The sequence below is a fragment of the Epinephelus fuscoguttatus genome, linkage group LG11 (assembly GCF_011397635.1).
Source record: "Epinephelus fuscoguttatus linkage group LG11, E.fuscoguttatus.final_Chr_v1".
NCBI lineage: Eukaryota > Metazoa > Chordata > Actinopteri > Perciformes > Serranidae > Epinephelus > Epinephelus fuscoguttatus.
Genome location: NC_064762.1, coordinates 12,326,133 through 12,348,932, shown reverse-complemented (window position 1 = coordinate 12,348,932; position 22,800 = coordinate 12,326,133). Strand labels below are relative to the sequence as shown.

The 22,800-nt window shown below is 42.8% G+C and overlaps 1 protein-coding gene across 1 annotated transcript in view; it reads right to left on the bottom strand.

Moving 5' to 3' along the window:
- Window positions 1-22,800, bottom strand: part of nbas (NBAS subunit of NRZ tethering complex) — a 282,352-nt gene that overhangs the window by 217,049 nt on the left and 42,503 nt on the right. The window contains exons 16-21 of the mRNA XM_049590355.1: window positions 19,936-20,061; window positions 19,434-19,585; window positions 19,121-19,258; window positions 8,543-8,621; window positions 2,146-2,250; window positions 418-554 (exon numbers count right to left, since the gene is read on the bottom strand). Coding sequence (XP_049446312.1) covers window positions 418-554; window positions 2,146-2,250; window positions 8,543-8,621; window positions 19,121-19,258; window positions 19,434-19,585; window positions 19,936-20,061 — 737 coding nt within the window. The remainder of the gene's footprint in view (window positions 1-417; window positions 555-2,145; window positions 2,251-8,542; window positions 8,622-19,120; window positions 19,259-19,433; window positions 19,586-19,935; window positions 20,062-22,800) is intronic.

Genomic DNA, 22,800 nt, shown 5'->3' with positions numbered 1-22,800 from the left:
GGTGAGATATGCGACTTGTGCATTCCAGAGAGGTGTAAATGTTGATTTTCAGACATCAGAGAGGGCGCGTGTCCCTGAGGTAAGGCATGTATTTTCATGATTTATTTTCTAAGTTCACAAAGTGAGTTGCTGCAAAAAAGGGAATTAAGAAATAGATGGAACATTTCTACATTTCTAAATGTTCACTTAAAATCTTAACAGCCTTTATAAACTGCACTCAGGCATTTGTTTATATCAGTATCAGTATTTTCTCTTCTTTTAAAGTGTTTTCATAATCAATACAAATGTTTGTTCCCGTCAGTACATCTTAATGGATTCTTTTTTTCCCACAGTGTAGTGTGAATGATAATACTGTGTAGTTGAGTAAATATTTCACTACTGTAGACCTTGGTGACAGTGTGCATTTCTGCATCTCACCAGGCTTCAGGCAGCAGGATGGTGTACTCGTGAGGAGAGGTGGTTTCTGGGAAGTTGTTCAGGATAGCCAGCCGGTGCTGGAGGAGTTCGGCTCCGTGGTACGTGAACAGTATGTCCAGAGCCTGCACGTTGCTCTCCTGTAGGCAAACAAATGCATCATTCAACAACTGCAACCTTTTACTCCATCAGTTTTAAAATCAGCCCCTCTAGGATGTTGAGGTAGCAACTATTAACGCAAACTGAGCCAATCCACGTGAAGTTTGTCCTATCACCAAAACTTTAACTATTTGAAGTGACAAAAAATGTTTTATTGTATTGCTTTACAAAGTGTATCAATTCGCTCAGCTTCTCTCCTTGTCTTTGTTATCATGAGCCGACTGCTGCAGGAGTGTGAGCTCTGTGCACACAGTGACAGGACTAAGTGTTAGCATCATACAGCTCATATTACCCAACTTTATTGACTGGTTTAACAAGGGAGTCACGCTGTTTTGTTGTCGTTATGAGATTATTGGGATTGTTCAATGGCTCAGTGTTGGATGTTAGTCGCTGTTGCTGTGTTAGCTCTTGCTAAACAGACAGGGAGAGCGGGAGATGATTGGCTCCCCGAGACATCTTTCAGCGCCACTTTAGACCGTGTAACGGCGATCTGGTGTTGCTACCATTACACAGTAACATATAATAACTAAATTCTCATGCTTTGGTATACTGGTTTCTAGGTCTGCCCCCTGACAGACAACATTAGGCGACCAGAAAGGTCATTAGTTGGCAAGATTTCATTGGTCAAAATAAATCCAAACCTATATGACTGGACCATGTGGGAATTTAATTTGAAAGGACAGACACAGGAAGTGTCCACGCTCAGCAGTCAGACAGGAGTCACGTTAATTTCCAGGGCTAGTTAATAACATGTCAGGCAGGAAATCCAAAGTGTGGGATCATTTTGAGAAGGTGAAGGACGAACCAGGGACCTCACTCTCCGGGAACGCGAGTGTTACTTGTCCTGATATGATGTGTGCCCTGCACATGTGAGCATTTTTGATCATCACCTCCGTCCAGTCCTTTCGTCTTATCGCATTTAACCATAGTTGCCTTTGTTTTTGTTGACGGGCAGTGGCGGCTGGTATGTGATCAAATTTAAGTTTTGAGCCATGACTCCTTCTATTCTGGCTCCCAATAACACAACAAGACCACATTTTAAGACTCCTATGTCGCCTACAGCCCTGTGGTGGAGAGGCAGGTTTGGCCTCCAGCTGATAAAATGATGTCACTGAGACGTCGGCCCTAAAAGGGACAAAATTCTTATTCAGGGGCAGCCTTACTGGTGTCACAGGAAACCCCTGCAACCTTAATTATGTGATAACAGTTCTTAAAGAAAAGGTTCCAAATCAATTCCAATCTAAATCTAATTATTTGACACAAAGCAACAAATTCAAATGCAACACATTCGAGAGGAAACATGTCCAAAACCCTTCTGTAGGAAAAACAAAGAAACACACAGTTGCCAGTTTATTAGCCACACCTAGCTACAACTAATGCAGTCTAATACAACAGTCCTGTAATAAATCCTGCCTCGATGATGGTTATAGTATGGATTTACTGCAGGACTGTTGCATTAGACTGCTTTTGTTTTGTGCGTGTATATCACATTAGTGCCAAATGTGGAGATGCAGACAGCTACGACACCCAAATTAAGTAAGATGACTCGAGAACACAAGAGTGTGACATTACCCTGGCGTAGTTTCTTGCTGACAAAACGATATTTTGACTGCGGAACTTCTTGAAGAACTCTGCATCATATTTCTGCTCCGCTGCGTGAGGACCGCCAAGTATCTCCTGGAGAGTGTAAAAGCCAGAGACACAGAGAGAGACAGAGAGAGAGAGAGAGGAAGACGAATTGAGGAATACAACCGTGGTTCATAAAAAGACATTTGTGAAGCAGAAGGGTTATCTTTCCAGAGAAAATAGTGTGAGTGGGTAGAAAGTCAAACTAAAGATGAGAGGGAAAGGAGCAAGCAGAGGATGTGACTGCAGATGAATGCACGAAGACAAAGTCAACAGAAGTGCTATTTAACTTTCTAGCATACAGCTGTCTTGTCCTTTTAGTTGGAGCCATCTGAGGAGGGTATGAGAGTGTGGAAGTGTGTGTATGTCAGGAGGGAACATTTGTTGTCCTGGCCTTTGGCTTGGAGGGATTTATGTGTGTCTGTGTGTATATAATCTCTGTAGCATCGTTTATGCCAGGGTATGTGTGTGTGTGTGTGTGTCTTTGTGTCGATGTGTGTGTGTGAGTCTGAGTGTCTGATGGATAGCCTTTGAATGGGCTGTATGCAGACAGAGCCAGCCCAAGTCGGGATGATAAAAACCCTAATATCATATTCATAGACAGCCAGAGAAAATGGATTGGGGCAAAAGGAATCTGACGAGTGCTGCAGTTACCATGACAATGTCCGAATAAAGAGAGAGACGTCATTCTGTCTGAGCTGAATATGTAGCAGGGTGAAATCTCATCTCTCCTCTCCTGCACGGGAGAAAGTATGGCCCTGTTCGCCCGTGATGTATTGTGGATGAAAGAGGCGTGCGTGTTAACATTATTCATCGTAAATCTGAAATCCAGGGTGTTAAGTGGTTTCAAGTGTCAAACTTCCACTTAAAGCATGTATCTATCTAAGCTGCACTGATGCTTATATACTCTACGCCTCTTAGTATTAGAGTAAAACCAGATTTGCTAGTTACCGAACCCTTCATTCTCTTATTTGCATACTTGAAATGCCTCTCACGCAACTATCCTCCTCAACTTTTAAATATTTCTGAAGAGATTAGTGGGGTTAAGAGAGAGTATCAATAAAAGGCAGATGAGAAAAAGCCTCTGTGCTTCGGAGGGATATGAAAGGAGAAAGCATTAGGTTACCAATGAGCAAACAGGCAATGAAGGCTGTTTAACCAAAAACATTAACTTAGCATGTCTTCTGAAAACATGTAAATGGACACGTCATGATCCTTTATTTTAATAGCAGTTAATGGCACTTCAGATACACTCTCCTTCATATGAAGTCTCACAGAAGCCAGCCCAAATCTCATGAGCTCCATTTTCATAATGAGTCAGTCCAGAAAACATCCATTTAGACTCCACAGAGCCCACTGGCTCCAAACTGGACCGATCAAGACGCGATTAGAAGCAGTTTTAATAATGATGGTTAATAATGATGATTTTTTTTTTGGCAGGAACGCTTTATTTCACATCACTGGGGCCAGCTTTGGCTCAGGAGATAGAGCTGGAACCCATTAATCATGAGGTTGGCAGTTCAATCCCTGGCTCCTCATGTCCACATGTCACAGTGTATTGGCAAGAATGTGGTGATTTGATGCATATCGCAATACAGTGGTCACAATTCAATATATTCAAATCTTTCAAAGGTCCAGTGTTGCACCTCACCTTGTGATGAAGCCAACAGAGCCACATCATCTGCAAAAAGTAGAGATGCAATTCTGAGGTACCCCTCAGACCCCTTCTTACCCCCCCAGCTCGGACATCGGGAGTGAGTTCAGGGTAGAGTCGCTGCTCCTTCACATCGGAAGGGGGTCAGTTGAGGTGACCCCCAAAAAGCAGAGATGCAATGCTCAGGTCAACCCGGACCCCTTCCTCCCCTTGGCTGTGCCTTGAGGTTGTGTCCATGAATATCACAAACAGAATCAGAGACAAGGGGCAACTCTTGCGGAGGTCAACACCCGTTGAAAACTTGTTTGACTTTGTGCCAGTTATGAGGACGCAGCTCAGAAGGGTGCCTTGGCTCAGCCTTAGAGATAGGGTAAGGCACACAGACATCCGGAGGTTGCTCAGGGTAGAGCCGCTGCTCCTCCACATCGGAAAGGGGCCAGTTGAGGTGACCCCCAAAATGCAGAGATGCAATTCTGATGTCACCAAACTGGACCCCTTCCTCCCCTCGGCATCGCCTCGAGATCCTGTCCATGAATATCACGAACAGAATCAGAGACAAGGGGCAACCCTTGCGGGAGGTCAACACCCATTGAGAACTTGTTTAACTTTGTGCCAGATATGAGGACACAGCTCGGAAGAGGGGCTGGGCTCAGCCTTAGAGATAGGGTAAGGCGTGCAGACATCCGGAGGGAGCTCAGGGTAGAGCCGCTGCTCCTTCGCATCAAAAGGAGTCAGTTGAGGTGACCCCTAAAAAGCAGAGATACAATTTCGAGGTCACCAAAAACCAGACCCCTTCCTCCCCTCGGCTGTACCTCGAGATCCTGTCCATGAATGTCACGAACAGAATCAGAGACAGGGGTCAACCCTTACGGAGGCCAACACCCACTGAGAACGTGTTTGACTTTGTGCCAGGTGTGCAGACACAGCTCGGAAGGGGGGCTGGGCTCAGCCTTAGAGATAGGGTAAAGAGCTCAGACATCCAGAGGGAGCTTGGAGTAGAGGTGCTGCTCTTTGCCGTGAAAAGGATTAGTTGAGGTCGTTCGGGCATCTGATCAGGATGCCTCCTGGGCGCCTCCCGTTCGAGGTGTTCCGGGCACGGAACTGGGCACTTGTAGGAGGCCCTGGAGCAGACCCAAATCCCCGGTATTGCTGACCTTATAGTGAGTGTAATGTCATAAACAATGTACGAGCTGTGTTGCCATCAACCCATACTGACTCCTGGCTCTCATTAATGAAAACAATTTTGGGGAACATGTCAGACTGTAGTTGGCTTTAGCTTGTGGTTTAATATACTTTTTTGTTGTGTTTTTACAGAGACATTCTGGTTTTAAATCAGACTTGGGCCCAAAAATCCTGCTTGGGTTGTACTTGGACAGAAACTATGCGGGTTTATGTTGGGTCAGGCCTCATTTTTCAATCAAAGGTCTAGTTTTTAGGCTTAAAGTCTAACTTCTTTCTTTTTCCACGTGTGACTTTAGTGTAGCTGTGGCTAAACGGTTTCACACTGACAGAGGACTGAAGCTGCTGCTGACGGACTGCGCTGTAGACAGGGTGTTAAAGTAAGTAATTCTGGTGAACAGTTAAGTGACACCAGCAGATTTTTATAGCTGTCAATTCCATGGTTTGTTTTGGTTATTAAATCTAGAGCTTAAACAAGTAGCAGATCAATTGAACGGTTAATTGAAAGACAATTGAAGCTACAGTTGGTCACTTTATGAAAACAACTTTGTGTCATATCAAACTCAAACTGTCACTCTATTCTGAAAGACGCCAGAGTTGGAAATTAGCTTTTTGGTCCACCTGCTACTGTGGCTGGTGGAATCCAAAATCTACCAGTCACCCAACAGATTACCATAGTTTTTTTGGCTGGTGAGAGAAGAACATCAAGCAGCCACTTGCATATTTTACCAGCATTTGGCTGGTGGCTGGAGCTAATTTCCAACCCTGAAAGAAACACATGAGACCGTCTGTAGAAAAAAATATTCCTCCTCCTCATCTTACTGCCTCTAATGGCTTTTGCTTGAATCAGACTGTGGCGTGGCACAACAGCCAATTAGAGCCGAAGAGTCTTTAACGCAGCTGTCGATCATGTCAATCACTTCTCATAAGCTGTGGTCAAACTGTCAAACTAGGCAGCGCTGATCAAATATAAATCAAGATTCTGTTACTGTGTTGCCTAATTCTCACCTCAAATGTTTTCAGAAACATATTTTAGTGTACTGTTTAGCTGTAAAATGAGAATGTTGGTCAGACTGGTGGGTGGTGCTTGGTAGTTCCATTTAACCCATGGAAACTTGGTACAACATCACTTTACTTGTGCTGCTTTCAGATGGCTTTCGCAAGTATTTCAACCTTTGAACTCTGAGTAAATTGGGGTAATTTCTTCCAAAAACATGGGGAAAAAGGCAATTAGCAACTCGGTACTATCTTCATCTTCTAACCGCTTCATCCTCTTGAGGGTCACGGGGGGGCTGGAGCCTATCCCAGCTGACATCGGGCGAGAGGCAGGGTACACCCTGGACAGGTCACCAGACTATTGCAGGGCTGACACATAGAGACAGACAACCATTCACACTCACATTCACACCTATGGACAATTTAGAGTTATCAATTCACTTAGTCCCCAATCTGCATGTCTTTGGACTGTGGGAGGAAGCCGGAGTGCCCGGAGAGAACCCACGCTGACACGGGGAGAACATACAAACTCCGCACAGAAGGGCTCCCACACCCGGGATCGAACCGGCAACCCTTTTGCTGTGAGGCGACAATGCTAACCACCACACCACCGTGCCGCTCAACTCGGTACTATGTTTCAAATTATTATTACATATATAAAATGTTGGTAGTGAATTATTACAATTTTTAAGCACTTTTTCCAGGTCATTTCCTTGTTTGTTTGTTGTTTATTTTCTTATATTCTTTTGAATTTTCTCTTTTTACTAATTCTTTGCAAATATTTTGGGGTCATCTCTTCTTTAATTACTCATCACCTTCTTCCTGTGTTTTTGAAAGAAATCAAGCCAATTTGCTCAGGTTTCAACGGATTACTGTATCCAACATGGCAGCTGGGTCAGAAACTTATTTTACTTTATTTTACAGTTAAACAGTACACTAAATTATGTTTCTGAAAACATTTGAGGAGAGAAATAGGCAACGCAGTAACAGAATCTTGATTCATCTTTGATCAGCACTGCCTAGTCTGACCGCAAATCATGGATTGATGGACGTGACTGACAGCTGCGTTAGAGGCTCCTCGTCTCTGATTGGTTGTTTCATTCATGTGCAGTAAGGCTATTAGAAGGCAACAGAGTAGACAGCGCAGTTTGATTTATTTTCATATATTATCTGTCTCATTTAGTGCTGAGTGAATATAGTGAGAGTTTCCGCAAATATGAAAGAGTTAGTTTTAATAAAGTTACCAACTGTAGTTTGAAAGCAATTTTAATAATCTATAAATTGTAATTTTTGCCAAAAATGGCCAAAATGTGCCATCTCCTTCTTCTAAAATTAGGGATGTGCAATATATCTCAGGCCGATAAATTATCAGCTGATAATGGGACATTTTTATTATTATGCATTGTTCCGACAATAAAAATTACAGCCGATAAATAGTGCCAATAATACGAAGCTGCTTTTGTTGACTTGACAAGGGCAGCATCTGCACCCTGACACAGTGGGCGGTGGGACATGTACCTTTAAACTTGGTTTGCAGGCTGCCAATAAACACAGAGAAGAGGAACAACTTCTGGGTGTGTTAATAAAAATGCAGTGTGACAATATAAAAATTTCATACACCAGATGTAACGCGGACCTGCCGATGTTCATATGAGTCAGCTGTCAGTGTTTGTCTCTGTTAGTAGAGACTCCACTCTGCAGTGTAGTTTATACACTTTACTGACACACCAGAGAACTACACAGTAACACCTGGCTTCATCATTTCCTTCTCTCTTAATGTTAACGATAAATATAATACTGATTAAAAGTCATTTTACTTTCACATCCTTGTATTTATTTTGTTCATCTGTGGGGTAGTGTTATATGGGGGCAAGGGTATTGGTTGAAAACATCCATATCGGTGCTTCTCTATCTAAAATGTGACTATTATGTGGTTTTAATGGTCTCCTATGTCCATCTGTTGTTCGGGAAACAGTGATGGGCATTTTTCAGTATTTGCTGACATTTCAAAGACAAACAGCTGATCGAGGGAACAATCAAAAGATAAATCCATAATAAAAACGATTGTTAATTGCAGCTTTTATTAAGTCTTGTTAACTGAGACAAATTCTGATGCCCAGTACGATTTCAGGTTGTGTAATAACTATGATCAGGATTTCCAGGAGCTGATTCAGAGTACTAGACCAGGTACGGGGTCCAGATTTCTCCTTAGTCGATCCACACAGTTTAATATAGTAAGCGCCATACCTGAGTTTGGCCATGTCGTAGAGCTAGTTTATTGTCCCCGTTAAGTAGCTGTCGGTTAGTCATTCACTCTGTAGCAGGAAACAGCACTTCAAAACAAAAGCTCTATGCTGCAAATTCATTTTACTACAAAATAAAGGGTGTTTTTTACAAACCTGACACATTCAAGTCACTTGTGGTCCATTCTGACTAGACCTGCGATCCACTTTTGGACCACGACCCACCAGTTGGGAACCACTGCAATAGATAAATGATGGTGATTCTTGTTACCTCGTATGTTTCCAGCCGGTCCAGGTAGGAGAGTAGCTTCAGTCGGCTCCGGCACAGCTCCTTCTGCTCCAGAGTCAACCTAAGGGTGCAGACGCATACAGGTAAATCAATAGCATGCCTACACACATCACAATTAATATCCAAAATGCCACACTGAAAATTCAAATTTTGTCTGAATAGTGTTTTGTTGTCAAACTTCAGTCTGTACGCTGCACTAACACACTCTCCAGCTTTAAATTAACTGTAAATTGACCCTATACAGTAGACCCACAGGGGCCTATATAACAATGCTGGGGACTGGTGACTACAATACCACATAGTGCCCTCTAGACCCAATCATTTTCTGAGGGCGACAAATCAACTCCTTATGACCATGAGAACCCTTGGGTTGTTATGTATGGGATGCTAGTTGTCAATGAGGTGAGTGATTGCCCTGTGAGAATCAAATCCATTTTCAATGTCATTTAATCACGACCATAAATAAATTGGATGTCCACAAACACCAAGGCACTAGGTTATATAGGATCTACCTACAATTCAATCACCCAAGGTATGCCTGAGGGACAGGAACCGCGAGGCTGAAAACTACTGCAAGTGGTCAATTCACACATAGTCAGAGTAAAATAAAACACTTTTCTCCACATATTCACACACAATCTGAGTACCGTCCTCAAGGAAACAACCTGACCAGGTGGAGCAGTGCCCACAGCTCCCTAAAAAATTGGCCCGGATCAACCGCAGTGTGACCACAGGGGAGCTGACCCCTCCACCGCCGTCTTAATCCCTAATCCCTCATTACAGAGTGCGCTATCAGGCCTTATCAGGGTTCCTCTACACAGACTAACAGAGATTAACACTGGCTCAACACACTCTCTGGCACATCAAAGAGTGGCGGCTTAGCACTCGTACTAGTGGTAATTATTGCTTTGCTCTGCCTCTTCAGAGCAAAAGTAAAAAAAAAAATAATAAAAGTGAGGATGGAGGAGGGAGGGAAGGAGCGGAGATGAGAGATGTTAGAAAGCTAGTTTGTGGCCTGTTTGTTGTTCTCTCAGGGTTTTGAATTATGGTTCAATTATAAATTCCAACATAAACAAAGTGACCTCAGAAGAAGTAAACATGGAGACAGGACAACTCTCATTCTCAAGGTTAGATAAAACTCCTAATTCACTGCAAAACTGTTCATTAAATCAAAAATCAGATCTGTAGAAGCCCATTTTAGCCATGCTAGCCAGACAAGGTATGCTAATGACTTTGTTGATCTTCTAACTCTTCCTCTATTGCCACCAGCGGGTCAAAATTTCAGTTTGTTCAGTACTTTGGTTTGTGAACGACTGCCTAAGTATATGTCATTCCCATCCAAGTGCCAACCTCCAAAGGAAGCCAGTGTAGAGGTGCCAAAAACTGCAGTTCTTTGAATGGCCACTTGAGGCTGGCTCCAGAAGCGAGTCAATCCTCATAGACTTCTACGTTAAAAGAGCCCGGTCTCACTCCTAAGTTCACCAGATACGATGCTTGGGTAGTGACTTGCAATGTCAGACACTGATGGAAAAAGCTGTCCTTTAACATGATACGCGGCTGGTCGCTATTATGAATAAATGGCGCTCGGCAGCATCAGAGGAAACGCAACGTGACAGGAACTAAAATTAAGGTGGAAAAAGTCTGAGTAGAGTGGACAGGTGGGAGGGGTGGTGGATGAGTTCAACAAACACCGACCGTCATCCGGGAAAGTGATGTTCACGTCCTGTAAGATTATAAAGCCAGACCCTGTTGTACCATGTATTTTGATGCCTTCGATGGGGGAAAAAACGTCAGTACGTGTTGTTGTACTGATGTAGTGTGTTTATTTTGAAAGAGACTGTATGTAAACTGTAAATTTCCTGTGAAAACAGAAGTGTATTTTGAAAGAAGACAATGCATGTAAGTTGACACGGTGTCCCAGAACGTCAACAACCAACATACCCAGGGTACCTTGTACTTCATATGTGGACGTTGAAGGTCCATGACCAAACGCTGATATGTGATGAGGTCGGAGTGTGAATACATTGATTAAAATGACCAACTTAACAGCAGAAGTAAACATTTTTACAGCAGAGTACCAAAAAAAAAAAAAACAGTTTTGGGCTCTATAGCTAATTGTATCATAAATGACAACTTAACGGGGGGATTTTTATAACTTAACCATTTAAATATTATTAAGGCTTAAATGTATGCATAATTAAGGGTGTGACTGCTTTGTGTGACAGGTGGACGCCGTCTGACAAGTCACTACCAAGGCCACAATATTTGTAAGGTAATGTAACCATGGAGTATTGGTGTAACTGTAGCTGTCCCTTTTTCAGTGGGTTTTTCAGAAAACTATAACATTTTGGTTGCCTTAAAAAATTCTCCTTCAGTCTCTGGCTGTATCAAAAGACCCTCTAAGGAGTTGGGTGTTCAGTCTTTCCAACAAGTACAGTTGGTTTTAAGCCTGTTTTTTTGCTAGCAAAAATTAGCATTAGTATCATCGCAGTTAACCATAGCTGTAAATGCACCGTACCAGCCAAGCTAGAAGCTAACGATAGGTCACTTCCAAAGGTCACGTCCAAATATGATCACTTCTAGCTCCAAATTTCCAAGGTGGCAACAGCAAAAACGCAAAACTCAAAGCTCTAAAACAGGCCCCCAGGAACACTATTTAGCCTAGCTTCTAATTTTTCCCAATAGCAACTTGCCGTATTGCAGCGGGAAAAAAAAATCCCCTGTGGCCCAAAAAGCATTTTCCTCAGAAACCACCAATGTAAAAGACGTCTATAAAGCTGCTGACAAAACACCTCGAATTGCAAACAAAATCAATTATGACTCTTTTTATTGTACATTTTTTGATCAATGCAGGTTTTATATTTGTGCCGAGAAAAGTTATCTAAAAACTCTTCACATTATCACAATGTGAAGTCTACAAGTCCATCAGAAACTCACAGGAGAAACACTACTGCCCTTATTCAGGACTATGGAAGTAAACCCAGAGGCTAGAAACTTTTTTGGAGTATGAGCCAGGCAAGCAATTCCATTGGACTGAATAGGCACCATCTTGGGGTTCGGTATGTAGATGTTATTATACATCTATGCTTCAAAACGGGAGTCCAATAACCAATAGGTCACCTTGGCTACATCCATATTCTTAAACAATCTATGTTCCCATAAAATGACCAGTTTGGGCCTGAACATCAGTCACTGACTAAAAGGTCTTTTCACTTTTTCTTTTTCTCTGAGTGAGCTTCATAAACAAACACCACTGCCGCATTGTGGAAATGGCCACCAACAGGTTAGAGGTGGTCACATGCTCAATTCAGGTCCACGTCTCTTGCTTCTAAATTGCTAATCCTGCTGCTGAATTCCACTGAGGTGCAGCATAAACAGCGTGTACACATACAAATGGGAGACCTGGCGGTACACCAAAAGGGTAGCAGCAGAGTGGCTACGCCTTTGCAAAGGTTTATATTAGTTCCCTGAATTGCCCTTACAATAAACAGTGACTCAAGGGGAGAACGCAGTTAAGAGAGGGCCATGAATGAACAAAAACACTGCGACACAACTGAATGGAGATTGAAGACTGTGAGCTTTAAGATGTAATGTGTGCGCAACTTAAACTGTTACACTCCACTGCACATGCTCACTAATGTAAAGAGACGAGCCCCTGATTGCTCTAAGGTGGGTGTGTGTATCTGTGTATCAGGACTGCAGGTTATTACAATCAGATGCTATCGTGCTCCTCCATCTCTGTATAAACACTCTGAATATGACTGTACTGGACACAGGCTGAGCCGCATAAACAGACAAACACATTGGCATTCATGTACACACACAAACACACACACTCTCAGAAATGCCGCGTGTGATAAAAGCGATTATCACACAGTGTGAGCGACAAAATTGGACTGCATAAACAGGCAAAAATACTTCAGCTCATGTCTTCACATGGGCATGGATGCCACAGTAAAAGCATAAACAGCCATCTGCACTCGCACACACACACACACACACACACACACACACACACACACACACACGACCAAAGCTGGAGCAAATGAGAAAATGAGACTTCTGATTGAGGTCTGAATCTGATCTGATAAGAGCATAAACACCTTGCAGCAGGATCTTACACACACACGCGTGCACACACACACTACTGCTGCACTATTGTCCGTCTTGTCGCCATGTGCAGAGAGTCGGAGCAGGCAGCAGATATAAAGGCCCTTGGCAGATCCTGAATTATACTTTATTATGCATACACAGACTGATGAGAAAGAGGCTAAAAGATAAAACTGTCTGCATGCAGCCAAAAACAGTTCTAAAACAGACTGGAGCATGACAGTTAAGAATATGAAGCAATAACTGAGTCCTGAGGAAGTCTGTATTTTATGCGACATTACATTTCGGGATAACTGAATGCAGCGCGGGTACAACACATTGCCTACAGGGGTGAAGCTGGTAGCAACAAGAGAGGCTGGAGAACTACATTAACATCTATCACTTTATTGGATCCTTTAAACAAAATGAGTGTTTGCTGAGAAGGAAATTAACATTTTACTGAATACGATATACGATAGCAGAGATCGACTGAGTGAGTTTGACTCCAATTATTGAAAATGTGACATGAACAATCCATAGTGATCTTTAAGAGTGACTTCCAAAAGTCACTTGGAAATGTTATTAAACTATGAGGAGATCTGCACATTAAAAAAACCTTGATACTAAAAGCCTACACTGGATTCATGAACGCCACAGGAAACTCAGATTTGATCGTAGGCACATATGCATGTTCACGAATGGAACGGAATTAGCATACATCCCTGCCCATGAATAGCCAATGATCGCAATATAAGGAGCTGATAACTACTATGGATGAAGAAAAAAAGAGAGAGGAAAAAACCAAAAACATTTCCGGCACTGAGCTTGAAGTTATTTTAGGTAAGTAGTGGTGTGACAGGGACAGGTACATCAAAGGCCTTAAAGGAGGTAACGGGTGCTGTTGACTTCATGTCCTCTGTTGTAAGAACCATCTGAGAAGTTAACTAAAAATGGTTCAATATGAAACTTGATGCAAAAACACAAGGACACACAAAAAACCACAACAGGAGGCGGCTCCTCGCAGTCATGGCTCTTTGCTGCAGACGAACGCACTGCTTGCATCATCGGAGAGACCTCTCTGTCAGGGGGGAGAGCGACATGTCTCCACTGGAGCAGTTAACAGCAAACTCAGAAGGTACAGTGATGTATGTGTTATATTTCTAATCTTTTGCCATATTTTACTCACATGTTTCAAAGGCACCTTCGTATTGTGAACATTACAGAGCCCAATACAAATTAAAACTGACAAGTGCCGCTAATGTAAATGTGAGGCCGATTGCTGCCTGATTAACTTAGTCAGAACGCCTCACCTAAAATCAGGGGCTCCTAAATGAAAAGTCGGGGTACAGAGAGAACAAGAAAATGAAAAGAGCAGAGAGGTGATGGACAAATGTCTGGCAAAAAAAAAAAGGAAAAGGAAGGAAGCAGGTCTGACAGGTGAAGCTGAAGGTTTTAAAGCTACTGTGAAGACACGGGTCTCATATTTAACTAGAGAACCTAAGGGATCCGTTGGGAACCAACCGTGTTATGCTATCTTGTCGGAAAGGGGGCCAAATACCACTCCAAATTATGCTAACGTTTGGCAAGGGAAAAACAAATATTGACATTTTTCAAATTGGTGTATTTAAATATTTCTGCACACTGTGGTCTCTGAACAGTCTTGAAATTACATAAATTGGGTTTGACTGGAAAACAGAGAGTTGACAGCCGTATACTCTTTATTTAATTTCTGCACACAATTTGACACGCACAATATTTAACTAAAGTAGTCAAGATTGAATGGATACAAAAAAGAAAGAAAAACATATGGTTCACTCCTGATTAGACCTTACGATTTAATACCTTGCAGTAATTTCCTCAATCAGTGTTTGATTTTACTTTTCTCTAATCATTTACTGGAGGGCATTATTTCAGCACAGAACACACATGTGACTACCTCTGCTTTTCAAAATAAGAAAACAAGGTTTTAACAGTAGATACAAGTTCATGTAGGTACAAAATACATGTGGAAATATGATTAATTGGATTAGATTATTCACAGGAAGTATACCAATGGATAGGACACATTCACACGGGCACTATTTGGTCCGCTTTAAACGAACCCTGGTCCACTTCTACGGATAGTTCGGTTCATTTGGAGTGGTGTGAACACTCATTTGAACTCTGGAGCAGACCAAATGAGCGAGCCCTGGTCTGCTTGAAAACTGGGGGTCTCGGTTCACTTGCAAGTGAACCCTGGTGCAGTTTGCTTACAGTGGGAAATGCAAACGGACTATCCAGCGAACCAAAGAGAGGCAGTGACATAGAGCGCAGTGCATTTTGGGTAGGAAAAAAAAAAAAAAAAGCCACAAGCTCAAACTGGGAGAAGTGAGAGGACGGCGGCATGCGTATTTAATCAGTCGGCGGATCGGTATCGCATTAAGGTAAAAAAACTTTGACAGCAACATAAAGTAAAAACAGAAACTCCAAGACTGCATAAATTTGGTGTTGCTCCATTGTTTTTGTGAGGACCAAGCCAGCTGAAGGGGATGGATTTCCATTTTCAGTCCTGGCCAATCGATGACCTGGGCTTTCTTCGTCATCGTGCTTTTTTGGTCGTTTCGGGCAACACTGTCCCCACACGAGCAGCTGTTGTAACTGCGTGACGTTGTCCAGGTTTGGTCTGCTTTAAAAAGTGTAGCGTGAATGCGTACTAAGTCTCGCCTTGCTGGTAATGAACAGCGTTAATGGAAACTGATTCAGGATTTTAAGGAGATTGATTCATGGCGCACTTTTTAAACAGAATAAGTTTTAATATTTGGGCGTGGTGGAAGGTATCCAGTATTTTCAAGTCGAAAGGCTGAAATCCAAGTGAAGTCACAAGTCATTGGTTTTAATATCCAAGTCGACTTGCAAGTCTTCTTTTGATTTTGTCAAGTCAAACAGAATATTAATCGTGTCTCGCTCAGGTCGGGTTTGGACACGAAACAAAACAAGTGGCAGGTTTGGGTTGGGCTCGGTTACTACTCTTTCAGGCTCGGGTCGGGTTCGAACAAAAAGATGCTGCCCAAGCCTCGTGCTGGTGCTGCTTACGGTCCTGCACCTGGCCGCTACCTTTTTATTAAGTCCTGACCTTACCTGCACACTGTTCCCAAAGAGGTTATGAAAACAACAAACTTAGAAGAAAATAAAAAGATCCATGCAGAGTGCAGAGTCTCGGCAGATAAATACACTGCCACACACTTGTAGTGAATCATAAGTGATGATTGAGATGGATTACTATGTATGAGTCTTTACATTGTCTATAGATAAACCCTGCATAGTTTATCTTCATGAATAATCACTTTATTTCATTGACAGAACGGCGACAAAAAAAAAAAGCTTGATTGTGTCTTCCAAGCACGCACACACACACACACACACACACACAAACAACCTCAAAACACGCAGAGGGACAAAAGCTGCACTGGTTGTGACAGTCAGTAGTTAAATACAGTCCTTATCTCCACACAAGAGCATCACGCGCAGAGCACACACGGAGCATCTGTGATCGATACCGAGCCATTTCTGTAATGGTGGTGTAGTTAAAAAGAAATTAAGAGAATTATTATCTGTCTCAGACCTCGGCCGCGGGCCTCAAGGCAACATGGGCAGATCCATTAGTGAGGGGCTATGCTGCACCCAAACACACACACACACACACACACACACACACACACACACACACATATACAGTATATATAAAAAACATTTTGGGGACGCATATATGAGCTGCCTGGCAGACACTTCGACTCTGAGACACAGCAAAGAGGAAAATCAGCATTTTTAAAGAAGGTAATTCACTGACGATTTAATGTAATGTTTTGTTGTCTTCTTTTTTTTTTAATGTTTGCGAATTATCGATTTTTTCACTCCCGCTTCTATCTTTCTCTCATCCTCCATCTTTCCTTTATCTACCACGAACTACAGGTCCGCAATAAAGCTAAACAGTTTTATTACACAATAAGACAAACAGAAAGAAAATCAAACGGGCAAAGGGACAGAAAAAATTAAAGCTGGAGCTGAGCAGCGAGATAATACAGTATTCCTGCTCTTCCTCATTCAAATGCAGACCGGAGGCTCACTGGTTAAGTATCTGAGGTGAGGAGAACAATAGAGACAGCAGCACAATCCAGCTACTGAGGCTTGAAATACCTGTATGCACAATGCTTGCTTGCTAAACACAGTATGGGCATGCATTTAAATGTGCATCACTTATTTCAATGTACTTTCCTTTTCATTTTAACAGATGTGTGTGACACAAACTCATATTAAGCTTAAGAGTGTTTCATGATACATGGGTGTGTGTATTTGCATGCGTGTGCGTGTATGAGAGGTGATTAGTGATCACTAAAGGGTTTTTCATTAGTCTTTCCCTGGGCACTCAACAACAAAGGCATAAATTACCTCCAGCAGATTACCCACTAATCTCCACCAACGCTCTCTCCCTCTCGTCGCCTCACCCTCATTAATGTCCCTGCCTTTATGATCCCCTCTCTCCGGTGTGCGACCTAATCAAACAATCAGTGTTAAATTTGGCAGCCCCCTCTCTCCCATTTCCTCATTGTTTCCTTTGTGTACACCTTAAATACTGGCGCCGCCACAATCTCTCCGTTTCTTTATTTCCAACAAATCGAGCTGCAGTCGTACTGCTATCATTAGAGTTCACACCGTGAATGATAATGACTTAATTTAAGCTCTTTAAACAGGAGCCAACAACCTGCCGACTTGGCGACTCGAGTGGGTCAGCGTCAGGTTTCCCTTGGTGGGATTTTACCACCCACCTAACAACTGCTGCGGATAGTCGGGAGCTGGTGTTGAATTCTGGTGGTGCAGTCTTACAAGTTTAGTCAAAATAATACCAACAACATTCGGCAATTTAGTGACAAGACTAAGGGTGCTTCACATCTGCAGTTTGGGCCACACCAAGAAAAAACAATGATACATGGCTGCATTTTAGTTCTGGTCCAGTTCCTGTTCACGGTGCCTTTTTAGAAACGAACCAAGAGGAGCGTGAGGAGTAAACCTCACGTTTTCCAGGCACTGACAACTAGTTGACTGTACAGTTTTGGCAACTGTTAACCTACATCATCCGGAAGTTTATGCAGCACTTTAATGCTTCTGATGAGTATATTTATGTTATTTGTTAGGGCCACCCCCTAATAGTCAACCAGAAAGGTCATTGGTCGATTGATTGTTAATCACAGAAAAAAATAAACTAATAGATAAAACAAACGTGAAACTGACTGGACCATGTGTGAATTGAATTTGAAAGGACAGACACAGGAAGTGTCCACGCTCAGCAGTCAAACAGGAGTCACGTTACAAACCAATCACAGCCGACAGATATCTTTCCCTTCTTCTGTAAATATTCAGTCTGATAAATACGGAAAAGTTGATCATGTTAGTGCAGGGCTACCCAGAGCTTTACATCTGTTCCACAGATGATAGGCCTTCACACTTATAAACAGCACCTGGTAGAAGATCAGCTCTGCACTCAGGATTTCAGGTAAATACGTTATACGACGATAGGATCAGACACAACCTTCCAGCGCGCTCTTGAAAGCTGGAACAAAAAAAGGCACAAGAGGAGCACCTAGCGTCCTACCTCACGTTTTCCAGGCGGTTAAAGACGTGACATGTGTACGGCCTCTAATTTCCAGGGCTGGTACCTGCGGTTATTCCACAGGCTAGTTAATAACATGTCGGGCAGGAAATCCAAAGTGTGGGATCATTTTGAGAAGGTGAAGGACGAACCCAAGGTGATATGTAAACTCATTTTCATTGGTCGACTACAAACATGACGTATCATCTGAAACATGGAAGTAGCTACATGCCCATTAGCCACTTAGCATAATCATTACTGCTTTGCCGACAGCGTCATTAACAGAGCCACAGGAAACACAGCGATGGGTCGCTACGACACAACCAGTTTTGTTTGTTGGTCTCAAACAGTAGTCTGGTAAGTGTCTCGCCTGGGTGTCAGGCCATCCACCATCCTCTCCTCTCCCTGATGACAAGGTCATATCATGCGCTATGTCACTTTAGAAACATAAAAATGTAACATATTTGTGGTTTTGCAGAAATGTACAATGCCAACATTGTTCTTGGTGACGAGGCTGAACCAGCAGACAAACACTGTGACCAATGTCATGGCACTAACATAACTATCCCATACAGTAAAAGGATTATACGTGTAACATAAAGGCTTTGAAAACTTGCACAAGGACACTTCAGCGAGGCAGACGCATGCCAACCAAGCTCGGGCCCTCCAGCTGAAGGATTGTCTCTTTGTAACCAACAGCCATCCTTGGTGATTTTGTTCAAATAAACGCTCTAGTCTCAGTACATTCAGAACACTGGCAGCGTTTCTGCCTGCTGCGACTTCTGTCTTGATCTGCTGTCTGACTGAATAACTGAGCTGACTAACCAACAGTCTGACTGTCTGTTTACCTGCTGAAGTCGACCTTGGCCAACAGCTCTCGTCTCTTCCTGTTCTCCCTCTCCTTCCTCCTCTCCAGCTCCTCCTCGCCTGACAGGATGTCTTCGTAGGGAAGGTCGTCGAGGTCAACATCGCCTGGCATGATAAACCTGCGAGATGGCGAGGAAAATAAGCACGTACTGTAGCCAAAAGATAAATATGGATAAACAAAATGAGGCAGGCAGAATGAGCCTCAGGGTTGATGGAGAGAAGAAGGAATAAAAATCGATTGGCATTCATACTATTTATGTTCGAGGATAGCCTTGGTGTGTGTTCGCGCCCTACCTGCCCCCGTCTTCCCTGTTTCCTATGGCTATGAGGGCCTCCAGGTCAGTTCCCTTCAGGCCGTACTGCAGCAGCTCCTTGGCCGCGTCCACGTTCTCCGGGACGCGCTCCACACACTCGTGCAGCACCCACGAGCGCTTGCAGATCTTGCTCTGGGTTGGGATGATGGGGAATGGAAGGGAAGGAGAGGGAATGAGTTCAGAAGAAATGATGGGATAAAATGAGATAAAGAATTAGGATGGGAAGGGTGTGAAAATTTGCAACAAATTGGTAAAAATGATGCGTGAAATAGAGTAAGGGGGCTGTGCTGCACTTAAGCATGTGCTGTACCCCTACTCGCCCACACACACACACACACACACACACACACACACACACACTATATTTTTCTTACCAGACGTCTAATACACTCTGATAAACACTAAAAACTGATACAATTCTTTTTCTCTTCTTCATCCCTCTCATTTCCTGACATCTGTCTCTTATTCCTTCTATCTCTTACCAGATAATCTTGTATGGAGGCGATGCTGACGGTACTTTTCCTCCACTGTCTCTGGTAGACCAGGTCAGAATCCAGATTATACGCCTGAGCGAGAGACAGGGCTTCACCGTATTCTTCATTGTCAATCTGCAGGATAAACAAAAACACACAAAAACAAATGTCTAAGATCGGGAAGGATGAGACAATGTGTTTGGAAGTGATCCAGTTTGTGAAATGAAAGAGACAATCCATTTGATGTGAAGCCTGTCCCAGCTTTGAGCTGACAAAACTCTAATTAAGAAACACATTTTTAATTTTTCTGATTCTGCAGAAAACTTACAGCAACTACACATCAGTTTAATTTATTTCAAATTCTGTGAGGTACTTTTTCTGTTTTATATCCAATTATCGTCCCAAGGGTATTTTACTGATTCAATCTTCATGCACTGTGTTCCTAAACAGAATTAAATGAATATATATAAAGCAAATGTCTGGGGGGGGGGAAAAAAACACAGACAGGAGAAAAGTCCGTGGCCCAATTTTCCATCAAACTGAAGGACAAAGAATTGAAGGCTTCTGAATAAACCTGTGCAAAAAGCTATGGCACTTCCGAAATCCCGAGTATGCACTCTGAATACTCAAAGGCTGAATAGGAACAGCTCTAACGCGCAGATTTCAATCTGCGTGGCAATGTGCAATGTGACACAGTCTGGATTGGGTCTGCTACAGAGGGATAAGGAGAATGGCTGAGGGGGGGATGGAGTATTTGGGGATATTTGAAGAAAGGAAATCAAAAGCACAGAGGGAGAAAACCCAAAGGAGGAATCAGGAGCCGGATATTGGGACTTAATATCACACACAGCGACAGCGCTACTACACTGAAATAAAAAGTCAGCTGTAGGTACACATAGTAGCATGCTGACATATTCACAGTGACAATACAAACTACCATGTTTACCATCTTAGCTTAGCATTTTAGCGAGGTAAAACTTTCTACTTAGAATGATATAACTTTAGTTTTGCAGGTATTGGTCATGAACCAAAGTAGTGGAGATTTTAAAATGCTTGACCTGATAGAGGTGCTGGTATGTGAATACAAGGTATGTACAATTGTGTTTAGTTCATTCATTCATTCATTCATTCATTCATTCATTCATTCATTCATTTTCCGTAACCGCTTATCCTGTTGGGGGTCACAGGGGGAGGCTGGAGCCTATCCCAGCTGACACTGGGCGAGAGGCAGGGTACACCCTGGACAGGTCGCCAGACTATCACAGGGCTGACACATAGAGACAGACAACCATTCACGCTCACATTCACACCTACGGACAATTTAGAGTCACCAATTAACCTGCATGTCTTTGGACTCTGGGAGGAAGCCGGAGTACCCGGAGAAGACCCATGCAAACTCCGCACAGGAGGGCTCCCCCACACCAGGTTAAAACCAGCCAGGAACCCTCTTGCTGTGAGGCGACAATGCTAACCACTGCAGTGCTGTGCCGTGGGCAACAATTGTGTTTGGTGCTAACTCGAAACTGAGATGGTGAACATGATAAACATGGCGCTTCAGGGGTAACTTTGATGTTTTTTGACTTGGACCCTATTTTCCCATAATTTTGTTTCAAAGTGAATACTGGGAACAACAATTTTTGAAATTGGTCCAGTATTGAGTGAGACCGCAAAACAGGCTGCAATCTAACCAGATCACCGTCAATTTACGTCGACTAAAAATGTTTTTGCCACTGACAGGCTCAGATTGTTATTATAAGTGTCTGACAACATTATGGAAAGGATCCCTACAGAGAAAGACCTTATTGTTAAAGAGTAAGATCCTTTTTGTTTAACCAGAAACAGCCCTGAAATCACTATTGTCAAACCCACCAGACTTCATTCAAGTAAACAGAAACTAACTAAGGCTGCTTTCAGACCTAGAGTTGTCTTGCTTTGGTCTGAATCAGGGACTTATTTTGTTTCAAAGTTGCATAATTGCCTAGAGTTGGTTCGTGTTCTCACGGCAGCATTTACAAGCGGACCAGATCAAATGCCTTGTGTGAGAAAGCTGCTCTTGATTGGTCAGAATTTCCATGTGGGAAAAATCCAGGTAGTAGAAGAGTGCACTTGGAAGATAAATGTGACACTTTCTAATGTCACAATGGAGGGACAACTACGCAGGTTGATTTTAGCGCTGCTCATCGTGGACTATATTGCTGTCATTGTTCATTTTAGTCAAACCATACAGTTTGAAAACGAGGCGCGGCTCCAACTAGAAAACAATGTTTTGATGCATTGGACGTGATGCAAGTTCGTTTGTAACCGGACTGAGACCACCTCTTCAAGAAGGTGTCCGTCTGGTTGTTTTGGGATCTGGTTGAGTGTGATTGCTGTGTCCACACCTGCCCAAACGAACCGCACTTAGGGGGCAAATGAACTTGAGTTTGATTGAACCGTACCAAACATGCTCAGGGTGGTTACACTGCAGCCTGTTTCGCCACTGAAATCTGCAGCACTCACACTCAATACAGGACCAACTTCAAAAATTGCGATCCAATAAGTCACTTAGACACAAAAACATGGCTGAAAAATATCAAACGTCCCCTTTAACACATGGCTGTATTAAGGAGAACAGTCATTGTGCGAATGTTAGCATGCTAATGTTTACATTTACCTCAACTCACCCCTGTACCCAAGAGCAGCCTCACAGAGCAGCCAGCATGGCGTCAACTGTCTTGTTACCACATATTTCTCTTTGGTATATCTTGTAGTATTAATTGCTGTTGTCATCATTGTTATTATTATTAAATTAGCCTGGCATAGATGTTAATATATAATGATGCTGAAGTAGGTTTTGTGCCATATCAATGTCTCACAAAATAATATGATCCAACA